General features: G+C 34.0%; 1 protein-coding gene across 1 annotated transcript; it reads right to left on the reverse strand.

Annotated features, from left to right (window-relative positions):
• Positions 1 to 7,121: 7,121 nt before the first annotated feature.
• On the reverse strand, positions 7,122 to 16,861 carry SYT4 (synaptotagmin 4). The gene is made up of 4 exons (XM_027868729.1): positions 16,813 to 16,861; positions 13,167 to 13,984; positions 10,558 to 10,678; positions 7,122 to 7,429 (listed from the first exon to the last, which is right to left on the reverse strand). The coding sequence occupies exons 1-4, from the start codon at positions 16,844 to 16,846 to the stop codon at positions 7,122 to 7,124; spliced, it is 1,281 nt and encodes a 426-aa protein (XP_027724530.1). The 5' UTR covers positions 16,847 to 16,861.
• Positions 16,862 to 18,331: the final 1,470 nt, after the last annotated feature.

Consider the following 18,331-nt stretch of genomic DNA (forward strand, 5'->3'; position numbering starts at 1 on the left):
GTTTATGCTAAAAAAAAAGTATGTGGAATATATACCATGTATCAGTACTTTTCTTGTCAACATCAGATAAGCTGTGGTCCCTGAAAACTATTTGGGGCCACCAGATTTCCACATCAACTCTGTTATGAAGAATTTAAAGGAAGAGGGTCTAATTTATTAGGTCATATAAAAAATTTACTCTATATTAATGGATCCCATGATCAATTTAAAAGTTTTTTTTTTATAAATGAAAACAGTCACAAAGTCACTAGTTTAGTGTTGGCATGAGATGAATAAAGTACTTTCATAAACAACATTTATAAACAATGTTGCTTGAACAACATGTGGGGAAAGCCATGAGAGTCATTGGGCAAGACTTTAGCAGCTACCAAGCTATAACAACTTGGGAGGAAAAAAAAAAATGTTGCCAGACTCATGTAACAGGCAATGATTCTGGCTTCTTGTACGCATTTAGAGAGTGAATTATTCTCACTATTTGTCTACCAATTAAGAAAAGTGGTAAAATCATCTGCTGTATGAGTTTAAAAAAACTGACTCTGACTGATTCTAACTCATGATCATGCCTCTTTTTTTCCCTCACAGCCTATTTCATAGCCCAGCTTTGGTCTCCTCTCAATGCTCTGTTTATGAACATTTTCCAAAATAAAGGCTAAGCATTATAGAATGTATGAAGGCATTATACCCGCTTTTCCTATTGCTTCACCACACAGTAGCCTGCATTGGGAGTTGGATGTTGGGGAAGGAGAAAGGATAGGAAGAATGATGCATGACTTCAGTTATAAAAGATTATGTTAAAATGAATTATTGCTTGGTTTACCATGTTGAGTCCATGAAATTTGGGATGTTATTTTTTATTCTAATACCTAAGGATCTATTATTTTGCTATTATGATTGACATACATTCACCAACAAAGCCTGAAACTCCACTATGACTTAATAAATGATTTTATTGAATGTCTGTGAATGAAAATTTTCTCAAACGGTAGTTAACTTGATGATGATGAACTCCAAATTTATTCTGCAACATCATACAATATAGTCTGTCACTAGTTCCAAACTCTTTTGGCTTAATAGTTGTTTGGCCTAGGTAGAAAAAAGAATTAGACCTTAATTGGGAAAAGAACCCTAAAAAGTTCTGGACTATGAATCCAGATACTGAGTTTTGGTAGATCTACTACTTCTTATACATTTGCTATTTAGCAATTTGCAGAATTTTTCTGAGCTTCATTTTTTCCCCTCTTCTTTAAACTTACGTGTATCACAGACACATTTGGCAGTTTGGGAAAGTGTATGGACTCCTTCTTATAATAATATTTTAATTCATAAAGCATAAAGGATTATAAAAAACTAATTATAACTAAATTTTCTTATCAAAAATATATATTTATAAGTTCATGGACCCAAGGTTAAGAATCACTGGTCAGATGATCTTCAAGGTCCCTTCTGTCTTTAACATTCCATGATTCTATTATTCTTTAAATATAAAAATGTTATAATTCAAAGAACATAGATTAAAAAAAGTCAATAGGTGGATTAATGAAGTGACAGAAATAACACAAAAATTTTAGAAACAAGGAAATCATCTTCCACACAAGGCCTTTAGGGTATGCACTGAAGGCAATGAACTATTAAAATGGTTCAGTTTGGCCAGGATGACTTTGATGTGCTTAGTGCACAAAGCAGTCTAATTTTTTTTTGTTTTTAATAAATTTAATTGAAATTAGACTTTGAAAATAGTAAGGATGGTAGGTATTTATGGAGGAAATCTTATAAAATTTCAGACAGGTTGATTATTCATGTAATTGGTGAAGGAGACAAGGACTGGCCAATAAACCCAGTACTCATAAACATGTGCAGCATGTATTGTGGATGCAATCCTCAAATCATTATTATTAGAGTATGCACAAGCAATATTTTTTATTTATTGCCTGCAACGACCCAACCAAAAATACTTACAAAAAGCACTAGCCAAATGATTTGAATTCTTTATCTTCCCTGGTTACAATCTAGAGTAGATATTTGGCAAGGAAAGCATGTGGCTTTTGAATAAGAGCCTTTGTTCTCTGCCTTTTTATATTTGTCTTTTCACACTGTTAGATGAAGGATTATCAAACTAACTTGTGACCTTGTAAGCTTTCTGGGGTTGGGAGAATGAGCCATCAGAGATCTGGGAGCTGGAGACCATGGCGGATTTGGCAGACATTCAAGCATGGTAAGAAGCAAAGATCCTAGCAGCCTCTTTAATCCACCACAAAAGTATATAGACAACAACTGAGAGAGTGACAGAAACTCACCTGTTGGCCATGCTGTATTTTAAAGTAAATTTGGTGGGGCAAATGTGTTGTAAGAACTTTTTTTTTAAAGGTTGAGCACAATCTCCTTGTAAACTGAGGAGAACATATATTGGAGAGCATACTCTCCCATGTCTTGGATGGAAATGTTTGTTGTTGTTGAGCTATTTTTTCAGTTATATCCAAATGTGACCCCATTCCAGGTTTTCTTGGCAAAGATACTGGAGTGGTTTAACATTTCTTTCTACAGCTCATTTTACAGATGAGGAAACTGAAGCAAGTAAGGTTAAGATACTTGCCCAAGGTCACAACCATAGTAAGTGAGGCCAGATTTGAACTGAGAAAGACAATCTTCCTGACATAAACCCAGACCTCTTTCCACTGTGCCACCCAGCTGCCCCCTACAAATGTTTGCACTTATTATATTTTCTCTAGATATCTCTTTCCAAAAGCTAATTGATTTTAACTGGTTAAGTAATTCAGAGATATAACTACTGAATGATACTGATGATATGGAAATATTAACTTTAAACGGTGATTGATATTGAGAAGACCCTGAGCAGAAGCTCAAATCAATGGTAAGAGAAAGACATAAACCTTCAGTGGCATTCCTAGCACACTGAGAGAGATATGTAATGAGCTATGCTCTGGAGTCCTGACCTGTCAGTGGTTTTGGGAATTGGGATTAGAATCCTCAGTGTTATGAAAACTACCATCAAATTACATATGTATTCCTGGATTAAATAACCATCTGACTTATTCCATATACACAGGACTTAAGAACATATGGCTAATGGAATCAACATTAGTCTACTAATCAAAAGACACAGTGTCTCTCTAGTCTAGTCTCCGGGATTTAATAATCATATGACCTTGAATAAGTCACTTCACCTTTCAGAGCTTTAGTTTTCTCATTTACAAAGTGAGGGAGTTGAGCTAGATGATCTCAAAAGTATCTTCCAATTTTAATACTTTCTGATTCTATAAAAAATACACAAACATATATGTACTTTAATACATAAGGAGACACCATCCTATAGACAATCTTTAAACAACAATGTAGCTGATGGCACAGTAGACTGCTGGCCCGGGAGACAGGAAGATCTGGCTTCAAAACTGTCCTTAGACACTTAATAGCTGGGTGACCCTGGGCAAGTCACTTAAACTCTGTTTGCTTCTGTTTTCTCAACTGTAAAATGAATGTAATAATAACACTTACCTGACAGGGTTGTTGTAAACATCAAATGAGGTAATATTTATAAAAAAGCCTTAGCACTGTGCCTGGCACAGTGTTTTAGCACAGTGCCTAGGCACTCCATAAATGTTATTCCATTTTCCCTTCTCTTCCCTTCCTTTTCCTTCCCTTCCCTTCCCTTCCTTTCCCTTCTCATTTTTTTTCATGTTCCACCCACCTTGAATTTCTATTACACAACCCTTTATGATATATAAAAAAAAAAAACCTGGCCCTTCAAAGTGGTGACCGGGTCCCTAACCTACTTTACTCCTTAACTCGGGAATAGTTAAGGGAGTTCTAGGGTGATAACAAATAGTAGAAAGAGATAAGTAGAAAAGTCAAAACTGGGGTAAATTATAGGCAAAGAATTGTGAAATAATGTAAAGAAAATTATGAAAAAAGAGCCACAGAAAATTATGCATTAGAGAAAATAAAAAGAAAAGTGGAAATAGAGTGGTCAACCCCCAACCTATCCCTTCTCCCATAGAACATAACCATTCATAGTTCTGAGTTCTGCCTTTGATGGCATGGAGGCAGATGCCAAGAATATTATGTCAGAGAAGTTAACTGTAGAGCCCAGATAGAGTAATAAATGCTATATAAAAATGCACTTTGGTAGGAAGTTTGGGATGGGATGGCATGAATGAAAGCAGCAGTTTATTCTTGTCTTACAAACATGGCACATCATACAGAGCTGGCACAAAAAAAAATCATGACAAAATTTCATACACCATGCTTCCTTCCAATTCACTTCTATTGAATTACAACATCAGAACAAATCAGTTATTGAGTTACACAGTTTTTCAAACATGGATTCCTCCCAATAAGGGGAACTGGGTAGGCTACTCAGACAAACAATTATTTTACAAGTTTGATACAGTGCAGGATCCTTAACAGAATTCAAGATATGAACATAGATATTTAACACATTATAAAAGAGAAAAAAAAATTATCAAATGACAGGATGACACATGTCCCTGCCTGTTTCTGTTTCTTTATATATATATTTTTCATTGTCTTTTTCTTTCCTCAAAATGAGTTGCAAGTCAATTACTCAACTTTTCACACTCAAGAAAGCTTCAAATTAAAAAAAAATTTAAAAAGAATTCTATTTACACATCTTTATTGTAATAAAAAGTTTTTTTTTTTTATTTTAACATTTTCTACCTACCTCCCTCCACTGTCAACAGTCATTCTTTAGCTGGTAATAATATTAATGCTTAGGCTGCCAGAAGGGGGTACTTCAGACCAACTTCTCATTTATACCTTTATTGAAATTTAAATAAAAGAGACACACAGCCCAAGAAGCTAAAGAAATCAAAATACAATGCAATTTGCCTTTCTCTAAATTAGAACCTATAACTGCATAGAGGCATTAGATGTGGTAGAGAAAAAAGAGCACTACACTTGAGAATCAAGAGAACTGAATTCAAGCCTCAGCTCTGTCACTAACTAGCCATGTGACCTTAGGCAAATTATTTAACCTCTTGGCACCTTAGTTTCTTCATCTGTAAAATGATGCAGTTGAACTACATGAGTTCTAAGATCTCTTCTAGCTTTAGAATTCTATAGTTCCATGAGTCTGTATCCATTGATGATGCTTTCACAAGGATGTTATATGGAACGTGATGCTCTAAGAGGACATTGTGGTGGGATGAAGATAATAGTAGGGACATAAGAACAAATACAATTGTTTTCAAACAAAAGACAGTTGATTCCAGTCCTTTATACACACAGAATGTAATACATTTACTTTATATTGAGCACTGTCATAAAAAGCATGTATAAGTTGTTTCAAAAATGCAATTTCATAGAATTTTATAAACACCATGATATCAAACACAGTCTCAAAAACTGATAAAAGTACTGACACAAAACCTGAAAGACTCAAAATGGAATTCTTTCAGTGGTATTTATTTCTTACTTGCATATTTCATATTCCAACTGCATTGGAATTTCCAAACTTCATTTCTCCCCCTCGTTGAAATCCACATGCAGTAACCAAAGATAATTGTTTCCAAGTGATCATTTAAGTTTTGCATTGTTTTCTAGTAGTACTAAAGTGGCCTCCAGAGCCCAAACCCTGAAAAGTGATATAGGGCACAATGATATGGTTTGTCCGTAGGCAACACTGTCAGAGAAACTTAACCAAGAAGGAATAGTAAACTTTACACTTAAGTCTGCACTAGTGGAATGGGCTAACTGTATCTGGAATTAATGCAAATACATTTCCATGGGGATTAAAGGTATTTTACTTTATTTCAATTTTTTAAAATATTATTTTTGTTATTTTGTTTTTTGGCTTCAGGGAACAATTTCTTTTTCCATTTGGCAACCAACAGATTCTTATATTCTCCATTTGATTTTATAGTGAAATAGTTAGCCCATTGACATTGATTAAAAATAAAAAAGAGCTAAATGAAGAATTAGTCATTATTGTCATTTCTTAATGAACAAAAAATGACTATGTGTAATCTTTTCAATACCTATATTTTCCAACATGGTTTAAGGTAACATTTTCCTAACAAGTTTTTTTTTTTTTAGCTAGGAATTATATCTTTATCCCTTGTTTTAACTGATAGTGTAACAAAGTGAAACAAGGAGTGGGTTTTTTTTGTCCTTCTTTAGGCCATACTGATATTTGGGAATGTTACAAAATGGCAGAAAATTTAGTAGGAATTTTTTTTTATTTTTATGTGACATTTTATACTCTTTTATCTTCGGAAAGTAATTGACCACCTCTGGACTTCAGTTTCTTTATTTGTAAAATGAAGGATTTGAACAAGATGTTCTTTAAGGTCCCTTTCATGCTTAAGATCTTTTGAGCCCAGGATACTTTCACATAACTTTTTGGTAAAGGGCAATGATTTTAATGTTCAGTCACAGATTCTCCTGTAATACAACTATACACCTGGATCCCACTTAAGCCCTTTTCTAAAACTAAGTATTTAAATGTGTTAACTGGTTTTTTAGAAGGTATTGAAGTTATTCTCCTTATGAGAAAATGGTACCTAGTAGTTCCAAACCACAAATGAATGAGTATACACCATTTCATACAAAACAACTATTCATACATGACATGATTGATAAATCAAACTTGTGAACATTTCTTGAAAGTCTTTGGATTGATCAAAATAATGGATTTCTCCAACTTTTAGAAAAAACTGAATGAATTTTCACAAGAGTTCTGATATACTTGAACTCAGAGAGACATGTATCCCATGTTAATATCTCAAGAGACACAATGAGTTCCAGTGACATATGCAGAGGAGGTCATCACCTTCAAAACCACAGCTACCAACTAGGGATACAATGATAAATTTATGAAAGACTTGACTGATCCTATTGAAATTTACATTATGACAATTGCTACCATCAGGGAAGTTGAATCTCTTATGAAATTGTATCAAATTTCTCTAATGAGGGAGAATAAAATGGATGATAAAATTTTACAATTACCTCCTGATCTGCTACTTCAGCCCAGTCTTAACAAAAAGTATGTCTTTCTGTCAAAAGCTTGTAATCACATTTAACAAAGAAAGAAAATTACTCCTTGACTATGGAAAATCATTAAGTTCCACTTTACTGCTAGGATGCTAACCATCACAAAGCATATGCCACTTGGCAATTTGTCTCCTAGGATATTCACAGATCTCCTTCCAGTGCTCTCCACCTGTTCCTTCTGCTGATGCTCCAAGGATCAACCTCCCAATGACTTCATTCCTTGATCCCCTGTCAGAATCCAAAACCAGGAACTCTACACTGATCTCCTCAAGACCTTCACAAGGAATGTCAAAGACAAACAATTCATTGAATACTGCATTAGGGGTGCATTTCTTCACGTGGGTTTTCTTCTTGGAGATTCTCTTTTTCGCATGATACAGGTTCACTTTGACATAAGGATCTGAAATGACAAAAGAAAACAATGTAGGAGGTAGTAAAATTTTAGTTGCAGTGAAGGAGAAAATATGAGGGTAAGTGAAAGTAGCCCAAAAAAGAAAAGAGGGCCTAGACAAAACTTAGTAGGGATAAAAAGGAAAAGAATTGATAAATCACCTGACTTAATACCCTAATCCTGAGGTTCCATTATGGTATAGTGTGAATAACACTATGCTGGGAATAAAAAGTAGATTTTGAAAGTTTTGGATTGACTCTATGACCTTGGATAAACAAGTTTCTGACCCTTTCTAAGTCTCAGCTTCATGTATAAAATAAAAATCATGGACTAGATTATTTATCATATATATTATAAAAACTTTAATAATAATAACATTAACGTGCACAACAAATACAAATAAAAACATGGAATTGATTTTCTAAGTAAAACCTGTAGAGTGGTATTAAATATTTTTCATAAAATACAAAGAAGTTTTATATTCTATATTATGGAATGTAATTGTTTTTGTGTTTTGTTAAATATATTTGCGGACTATGTATATGTTGTTCTTATTCTGACCAGATAATGGATCATGCTGTATACAGCTTTGATATGTCTTTGTATAATTCATATCTGTCATGACATTTTCACTATATTAATATGCCATAATTTAATAAATAATTTTCTAACCATTGAGTCTTCATTCTGTTTTCAATTTTTTTACATTTACTAATAAAGTAGTTGTGCATATTTTTACATATATATAGTATAACTTCATGTCTAACTATAAAATATATCCCTTTCTGAGATAAATTTTGTCTTAGCATGCTTGTTTTCTGTTCATCAATCTTATACTCAATTGGATATTGCTGTCTGAGTATCCTGCTCTTTATATAATCAAATAAGTGATGATTATACAACTTGGAACTTAGTTATATACTTTCAGAACTTCTCTAATTATTCCAGGATAGCTAATCTTTTTTTTTTTCCCATCCAAACAATCTGTCAGATACTTAAATTAAAAGTTCATTTGTCCCTTATGCCTCTCATAGTGACCAGAAAATGGCTGGACACACCTCAAATGAAAAAAAAAAATTGCCTTCTAGTTGGAAGGAACTTTGCTAGGCACTAAGGAAACAATGATAAATCAGATATGGCCCCTATACCCAAGGAGCTTACAATCTAACTGGAGAAAAATAATTTAAGTACACAGAAAATGGTGATGCATGTAACAGCATAATAAAGTGAGAAGCAAGTTTTATGTTACATTAAATTCAAAGAGGAAAAGATTACTTTTAGTTGGGTGATTAATGAGATATTCATGAAAAAGGCAGATATCAAGCTCTGCTAGAAGGAAGGGTAGTCATTTATTTGGTAGTAATAAAGTTGGTGAGGGTAGGGGTGGCAGAAGATATGCATTCCTAATTGTGATGGTTTGTAAACAAAGGCAAGAAGTCAGAAAAAAAAATAAGAAAAGTTTGGGGAATGGTGAATTGATCCATTTTTTTTTTTAGGTACATACAGATTATGAGGACAAATATCATGAGATAAGCCTGGAAATATTAGAATCAAATTATAGAGGACTTTTAATGATAGGCTGAGTTTGAATTTTATTATATAGATGTTGGGGGAGCACTAGAGGTTTTTTACAGTGGGGTAACGTGATAAGAATTTCACAAGATTCTTGCCATAACAATGTGTATGATAGAATGAAATAGGGAGATGCTACAGGCTAGCATATTGCTAGATTCAAGAAGGCAGGTCAGGAAACTACTGTAATAGGCTATGTGAGAAATTATAAAGGTCTAGCTTAGAATTATGTAATGAAAATGGACAAAAATGTGATTCCAGAGACACTAAGAAGGAAGAATGAACATAGCTTGGCAACTATTGGGCTGAAGAATAGGAAAGAATTGGAAATTGTTTCAAGGTATAAAGCAGATAATCATAGAGAGAAATAAGACTCAGGAGGTAGGACATGATTGAAGATATAGCTCAAAGCCCATAATTGGGGCATAACAGAAAGATGAGATGATTGAGTCAACAAGGTACATGAGCTTTGTGGTAATAAAGTTAGCTTTGCCTCTCTTAAACCAAGATGGCTTCTATTTGCAAGAACATCCCTGCTTGGGCCTCATACAATTTTTTTTCTATTCATATGTTACCATATATTATAATTATCTGCATGCTATCCCTCATTTGACAGGGCAACTTGGTGGTGCAGTGGATAGAGCACAGGGCTTAGAATCAGGAAGACATGTTCATGTGTTCAAATTCAACCTCAGACAGTTACTACTTGTGTGATCCTGGGCAAGTCAGTTAATGCTGTTTGCCTCAGTTCCTCATCTATAAAATGAACTGGAGAAGGAAATTGCAAACCACTCCAGTGTCTTTGCCAAAAAATCCCTGAATGGGATCACAAAGTCAGAGGTGAATGAAAAGTGACTCAACAACATCTCCCATTTAATTATAAGATTCACAAAGTCAGGGCTAGATCTTTTTTAAGTCTTTGTAACTTCTTTAGTGCCTATCACAGTGATTAGTGCTAAAAAATACTTTTTGAAATTAAATTAATACAGTAATGTATATTTGGTAGCCATACATAATAAGTACCTAATAAATTATTGTTGATTAATGTTTCCTTCCTATGATCTTTCACAAAACTAAGAATCAGTGCTGCCTTTTATTACCTTTAATAAGTAAAAATGATAAATGCACATAATGGGAAAGTCAAAGCAGAGATGTGATAGAAAATGGAATAGCAAATTTGATTCAGGCATGAAATTATACTCCTTTGCCAGTTTTATAAAAAATTTAAATCAGATCAAAAAACAAACAAAAATCCTGCTTCTTTGGTCTGGGCTTCCTCTAAGCCTTTCCCATGCTAAGGTTGATTATATATCTTTTTATAAAACTTTTCCATCTCTCTTGAACCCTAACTTTATCTGTTTTCTTCATGTTCCTGAACTCTTCAGATAAACTTGAGAACAATGGTGATAGTGTTGGCTGACTTATGGAACCAAAAGAAAGGCACATGGTTCACCTTTTAAGTAGGAAAAGAATAGGACTTTAATCATAACTATGTAATAAAACACAGTCTTGCTAATCTTGTATCAATTCTTTGCCAATAAAAACAGATTTAGATGCAAAGTTACCTGATAATCCAGAAACATCTGCTTTAGGTAGGTGCCGAGCTTTTAGAACCACCACAGTGAGAGTGTTGGTTGTGGACTGGTAGCAAAGAGAGATCAGAAGTTCACCTCGTCCTGAAGACTTCTAGAGAAATAAAAGCACTTTTCACAAATACTTTCAGACAATTATGTATTTTCTGTTGTTTGTAAAATATTTTCTAATGGACTATACTTAGCACTGTTACATTCTTCTATTTAATTTAACTGAATTTTTACTATTCTGACTTTAATATAATGGAGAAAAATGTAAGTATAATAGAAAAATTCATGAGTCACCATCACAATCCTGTCTCAAAGCACTTATGTATGCCATCTAGTGGTCTTCATGTTTATTGCTTCATGTTTTCATTTTCCAAGGACTAGCCACACCCCTTTTTAGAATTTTTCAAGATTCAATGTATAGTTTATATACTGCCAGTCATAGCTTTTATTTTGGGGATCATTTTATATTTGTTAAAGTAATGTTGAGTGATTAACATATTATTCAATCTTCCTAAACACTGAGTGAAGAAAAAAATAACCCTACTTTTTTTTTTAGTTGTGGGAGCTCTGTCTAATCAGAGATAAAAAGTTTGTTCAAAAATCCCTCAGAGACTTCAATAGGATTCAACTCTATTGTATTCTCTTCTCTCTATTGAATGGTGTAACAAGTTTGTTTTGTTCTTAAGGAATGTATTAAAATATGCGGAGAATTTGATTTGGAGTTTCTGTCCCCTCAGTTTGGGTTTATTTGATTGCCATATTAGCTGGGTAATATTTGAACTCTGCTTTTGGAATGACTGCTAACTTAAAACAAAAAGTTTTTATAAAAAAAAGTTGAGAAAAAAGCTTGAAGGCTTGAGACCAGGAGGAGTAGGGATTTTTAACCTTCTTTGTCTCATGTAACTCTTTTGTGAGGCTGGTGAATTCTATTGACCTCTTCAGAAAATATATATGTATATATCTTTAAAAATTCAGAAAATAAAACACATAGAATTACAAAAAAAATTGTTGAAATATAGTTGTCATATTTTTAATCAGAGGTTCTAGTATAAGAATCTCTGAGCTAGAGGATGGTGTTTATGGCATGGTCCCCAACCTGAGAAACAGATGAAAAATGAGATGACATATTCAACTTTGGGGTACCTTTGGGCTATTGATTAAGTGAATTGATTCCATATTATGAAACAAAATATAGAAACTAATACTTATTTGATATTTAAGATATTAACACAATCCCCTTCACCATATAGGAAGGAAAAATGCCTAACCTTGCTAATTCTGATGTAGTTTACTAGTATAGATTATGTCAAAACATTCCAAATGCCTATTAAGATAAAGAGATATGGTCTTATATTTTATGATTAGTGCATATGCTCTCCCTGTATGTTTGTTCCTGTGAGGTGAAGTTTTACACTAACACTAAAAAATCTCATTGGGAATAAATAGTTTGAGTAAAGTAAATATATAAAGCAAACATGGGGAGTATTATAGTTTGATATAAAATAACTGGATTAGGAATCAAGAGACTAGGGTTCTAGATTTGAGATTGTTTTCCCACTTACAAGCAATATTAAAGGATCATGGGTAGTCTTTAGATAAGGAGTGATCTAGATGAGGGGAACATATCAGGCAGAGAAAATGTAGGAACAAATGTAAGTAGGTAGGGAAAAGTGAGATAAATTTGGGGAATAACAAGTTAGAGCCAAGAAGGGAAATAAGAGTTATAATTTACCATTCCTAATTTTACAGTTAAGAGTCAGACGGTTTAAAGGACTTGTTAAAAACTACATAATGATTTTAGATTACAAATTTTACCTCCCTGGGCCCAAGTTTCCTCATCTAAAATGGACACAAGACAGGCAAGTGCTTGGTTATCTTCAAAGTCCCTTTCAGTTTTAATGATTCTTTGTTAAAACACACAATTCTCACATTGCTAAATCTCCAATTACACTTCTATCACTAAACACCTGATGTATTATGGAACTGCTGCAAAAAGAAATTTGAATACTATACTTGAAGTTGAAATAGAATTTGTTTTGTTTAGTTTCATGTCTTATTTTTTTCCAATAATGTCAGGAAAACTAAAAGATGATACCAAAAGCAGAGTAAATAACATCCTATTGATAAATTATATATCATAGACTTGATTTGTGATAGTCCCTAGACTAAAATAATACTATGATCACTAACCAATGATGTTGCTGATATATAATATGTATAAAATAAACATTCAGTATGATGCAATTTCTGCTTTTTTGGAAATTAACTTCATTAAAAGCCAATACAAATACTTAGGAGAGAAAAAATAAATCTTTAGAATGATATTGTAAAAATTCCATACAATTTGATTATTCTTTATAGACCTTAAGACATCTCTCTATAAATATTCATGGAAATATAAACTTAAATAAATGAAACTATTTTGATCATATTATTATTATTGATGTTAGCATTAGACATGCTAAGAATAATGTCTCAGAACTTGAAAGAAATTGAAAGTAAAACCTCTAGATAGTGTAAAATGGCTACTAATAATATACTAATAACTCAACCTTCATTGCAAGTACTTTAAAATACTTAAAATCAATTACCCTAACATTTCTTTTGATGATCTCTCTGTTCATTAACATTCTTCCATCAACCAATTCAATGCCTGAGAGAGGAATAAGAACTTCTCCGATGATATCATCTCTTGAAAACCTGTCAAAACTCAAAATGATGAAGTGAAGGACCAAATCTTGAATTTGGCTATATGGGATCCCATAGAAGGTGAAGGTTTCATCAAAAGCTGGATCTAAGGTCTTTCTCAGGACTCTGGTTTTCACTTTGTGCTTCTTCTCAGGAAGGATGGTCATTTTTATATAGGGGTCAGAAGTCATTGACTGTTCATCCATAGCTGGCAGGCCACGAGCTTCTTTAATGTTCACCACAAATGCCTTTTTTTCAAAGTTGTACTCTAAGGAAAAGAAGAGGGTGCCAAGTTTATCCTGTTTCTCTACAGAACATAAGGATGAGCTAGACTTCAGGCTGTCTGGGGAAGTGGACTCTTTCTGTTCCCTTTCTGAGAAAGGTTTAGGAGTCAAGTTCTCAATATCAGAAGGACTGCCAGCTTTGAGGTTCGCTTTGGGGAAATTGCCATTAAGGTCTCTCTTCTCAAGGTCAAGATGTAGTGCGGGCTTTGGCACAACTGGTTTATTTTTTGCTTCAGTATTGTCATCTGCTCCAAATTTCTTCTTACTGCTCAGGTTTTCTGGATAAATGTCAACTCCCTTAAGCACATGCACAAATTTATAGGGAGGAGTCTTGTTAGTCTTGGATGATTTTCTCTGACAGCAGATCCAAGCAAACAGAGATACTGTGAACACCAGACCAAATGCACTGAAGATCCCCACCACCATAGGAATTTCATCTGGAAAATGAAATGGCCAATAACTTATATTAAAAGAGTAAAGCTTGAGATACAAGGCAATTTGAAAAACATAATAGAGATAGCAATTGCAGTAGGTTGGACAGATTGAATTACTTTCCAACTGCTCAGGATAAGAGTTATGTACATATTTCACGCCACCTTCAGGTATAAACACATCCCCTGGGTGACACCAAGAAAGAAATACAGCATGATGGAAACTCCCTCATTTCAGTTGCGTGCCATAAACAAAATGACAGGGAGAAACTAGAGAGGAGAAAAATCCCTTAACCTGTGGATATTTCTCAGTTATTAGGCAGGTCAACTGCAGATTGGCAGGACAGCCACAGCTTCACAGGTCAGTGTTAATTTCATTATTTTTTTCATTAGCATTGTATGACCTATTATATTTTTCCTAAAGCATCATTACCATGTATTCCAAAGCATGCACTATTCAAACACTGCATTAGGCATTCCTTGAACTAGTTTACCTAGAATCTCAGATATAGCGATAGAGCCAAAGTAATTATGAAGTAACTGTACAACGTTTACCATACTCTACCATATATATTAAAAGTTTCTCTGTCAGATAGTGGACCAGAGCCAAGGGAAATAAACTGATTAAAAACAAAAGAAAACAAAGTAAAAACAGAAAGCAAATGTTTAATTAACTTATAAGAATAAAAAATGGCTTCCTACTCTTAAAATCTTCCCTTATTAAAATGACTGCCAAAGTACAAAGAAACAGTGCAATTTACACAAATGCAAACAGCAAGAAAATAGAATAGTGTCTTCCAGTAAATAACTTCCTTTTAGCATATAATAAAGAATGAACATAATTAAGAATTTACTCTTATCCATAACTGATTTTTTGTCTTAGTACATTTGAATGTGGCAATACAGTAATCAGAACCAAATTCATATTCCTCCTGAGAAAAGAGTATTAAATTATTGATGTTTAGTGACATTGCTTATGCATTAAGGTAATCATGTTCCATATGTAAGTGCATTTCTCCCACAAACTATTAGCAGCTATGTATTAAAAGTCAGTGTTATCTTGTGCAGATATATTGTACATTTCAAATAGATGTTCAGTAGAAGTAAGACACACATAAGTAAATATAATGTTTTCTTTAGTGGCTACCTAAGCTTTGTTATTTTATTATATTTTTAAGATTTCCTTCCCATATTGAGGTGGAAAGTTCAGGAACACAAAGGTTTAGGATTTGTTTAAACATCTCTGAGAAGAATAGTTTTTTGTCTCTACATTTCTCACTAGCTTCTTAGGACTGTGTACATGTTTCTCAATAATTGCAAGCCAGAACTTAATGAAGAAGAATTGATGAAGAAATATTTGATCAAAAGTGTCAAACAAGGAAAAACAAGTAACTTAAGGAAATAAAAAGCTGAATCATTTAGAAATGAAAAATAAATCTTTGAATTCCTAAAATCTGAAATATTCTTGCATGGCATAGAAAAAAAGTCAAAAACTAAACATGACTAGCCAAACTTAGCACAAGCTTTGAAGTTGCCCTTATGATTAAGGCATTTAAGAGGTATACACAATTTGGTTGACCACGAAATCTACTGTAGCAAAGTGGGAGTGTGAGACAATTCTTTACATATTTCAAGGAAAATAGAAAGTAATTTAGACCATTTCAGTTAAATGAACCAGATCATAGAACTTCAAATTGGAAGAGACCTTATATTTCAGGACAGAGATTTTTTTTTTTTGGAGGAGAAACAATGCATGTAATCGCTCATTAATAGAAGTAGTTCATTTTTCCCCCATCAAGCATGGGTGATAGACACAATATCAATGCAATTACAAACAACCAAATGGGAAGTGCTAAATAGAAGTGATTACTGTCAATTAGAGTGGAATCTTAGCTTCTTTGAAATCTCTTATCAAATAACTAAACAATGCAATACAATATAGAAAAGAATAATTTCTCTCAAAGTCCTGCCTACTGGTACAATACATGGATTTGGGAAACACAGAAAAAACTAGCCCACTCAGTGATGATAACAGTTGCCTCATCCCTCCTAACCCTCACTCTCATTAACACACTTTTATAAGAATGTTTGGCTTTCTTTGCTGAATTATTTTAAAAGTAAGTAAGGTTCTACCCTGCCAAATAAAGACTGAATATAATAAAACCACTAACTTACAAGGGGAAGGGGAGACTGCATTTGAATAGAAAACAGAACACATTTCACATGATGTAATAGGGATAGGTAGAAATGCTGCCCTAGAATCCTACCTAGCAACATCTTCTGAAGAAAAAAAAAAAAGAAAAGGAAAATGTAGCCTAGCAATTTGGACACAAAATAATTTTACGGTACTTTCTGATAAAAATGAGGGTGTCAAAGTCCACTAGTTAAAATTATTTTGAACTAACTCCATATTTTAGATTATCTTAAACATATATTTGCTTTTAAGGTCTATGCCGACAACCCCCCCCCCCAATTACTCAAGATATTTACCTAAAAGGAATCTTCACCAGACAGACCAAATAAAATAAAATAAAACCAACAATCAAATATCAGAACACTCTGCTGCTACTACAATTTACAGAGCTCCCTGAATCTTTGAGAACTTCTTGAATGTAAAATAACCTTAGCAGAATGCAGTTTACCAGGAGGATACCTGATAAGGGAAAGAGACAGACGGGGTTTACTAAGGTACTAATTCCCGGTCTCTAGAATTAAGTGCCTAGCTAACCCATACTCAGTCTTTAGAGGCAACATACACTCCAAGCTGTAGTTTCCAAAGAAAAATAAAGAAATAAACAAAGCCTTTTTTTAAGTTTGGTTAAGAACTTGCTTACCAAATTCCTCTCTGCTTGAGGTGATCGGAGCCATGTTTGCTGCGTGCTCTGTCCGAGGTACTGAACAGCAACTCCTGGCTTGCCTCACTATGAAAGCGGCTGTTTTCCTCTTCCCCAGAACCAGAGTCTGGATTTTCCTTGTGATGCAAACACCAAAGTGCAGCCCAGGGACCTTCAAGCAGAAGCAAAGTGGGGGTGAGGGGCGAGGAAGCAGAGAGGGAGCTCAGCTCTCCCTCACACGGGATTTGCCACCCCCTTTCCTGTTTTGGCTCTCCTGAGTAGCTCCGCTCTTAGATTGTAGACGTGGTTGAAACCCAAATTGACGCAATCCTGACGCTACAGGACTGAAATCAGCACCTGCCCTCCTCCCCTTCCTTTTTCCCTTCTATTTTCCCTACAACCTCCTCCCTCTTCTTGCTACAGCCTCTCCAGGGGATTCAACACACACACTCATCAATTATTTTAACTGCTCTGATACAGGAGATTAGCTGTCTTATTCAGGGGGACACAGAAGCAGACTGAGATAGAAGTCCCTAAACTCAATCCTGTCATTCGGTAACATAAAATCTTCGGGTTTCATGGGTGGGTGGGAACGTATCTCAGTGTGTCAGTGTGATGCAAGGAGGAGATTAAAGGGGCAAGGCAAAAGAAAGAAAAGTTCAGTTTCATGTGATCCATTTCAATTACACACACACACACACACATTTTTTCTCACTTTTCCTCTCTTCTTCAAAGCAATAAATGTGTCAGATAAAAAAAATCCACAACTGACACATTTAAAATAAAATTCCCATGGCTTTACCTTGCGTCATTCTTTCTTTTCTTCTCCTCTCCCTTTCAGTCCTGTTATTAATGTAACATTTTTTTGTTGATACTATTAACAACTATTCCATTTTAACAACTCAAGTTTATTCTATCTAATATCTGAAATTTCATCTGATAAAATGCTTAGGAACAGATGGGAATAATCATTTTTCTTTTCAGAGTGCTTCCAGATATGCTTTCATCTTTGATGAAATTCAGTGAGTATTTAAAGAAACTTTAGGGATGATGCACTGGGTTATGAACCCTGATTACTAATGTATAAAAAAATACCTTAAAAGTTTGAAAATACCTAATTTGGTATTGGTAGTTATTAATTTCTGCAGATGAAAAGAAAAATCATGTTTTGCCATGAGTGTATATGCACATGTACATACATTACATACCCATATGTACATATATGCATATATACACATGCATATATACATACAATGCGGGTAAATGTTTTTATACATAAATATATGAAGTATTTATCTTCATATGTATATATGTATATGTGTATATGTGTATATATGTTTGTGTACACATACACACACACATACATTTATTTCACAGGAGAGAATCTCAAGGAGCAGCTCAAATCATCAATTATTGTTTGTCAAAGAAGTCCTTTGATTCTGAGCTCCTGAACAGAGATTCTGTATATAGATCTGAAGGATGAGGTGGAGTGTGGTAGGCAGTTTCAGAAATCTACCGT

The sequence above is a fragment of the Vombatus ursinus genome, unplaced genomic scaffold (assembly GCF_900497805.2).
Source record: "Vombatus ursinus unplaced genomic scaffold, bare-nosed wombat genome assembly UNPS02014791.1, whole genome shotgun sequence".
NCBI classification, from domain to species: domain Eukaryota; kingdom Metazoa; phylum Chordata; class Mammalia; order Diprotodontia; family Vombatidae; genus Vombatus; species Vombatus ursinus.

What these genes read in the sequence shown, in the direction of transcription:
- SYT4 (XM_027868729.1), bottom strand. Translation starts at nt 16,846, where the DNA reads ATGGCTCCGATCACCTCAAGCAGAGAGGAATTTG. An exon ending in CTCAAGCAGAGAGGAATTTG is followed by an intron (nt 13,985 to 16,812) that starts GTAAGCAAGTTC and finishes TTCATTTTCCAG; the next exon opens with ATGAAATTCCTATGGTGGTG. An exon ending in TCATCAAAAGAAATGTTAGG is followed by an intron (nt 10,679 to 13,166) that starts GTAATTGATTTT and finishes TTATTTCTCTAG; the next exon opens with AAGTCTTCAGGACGAGGTGA.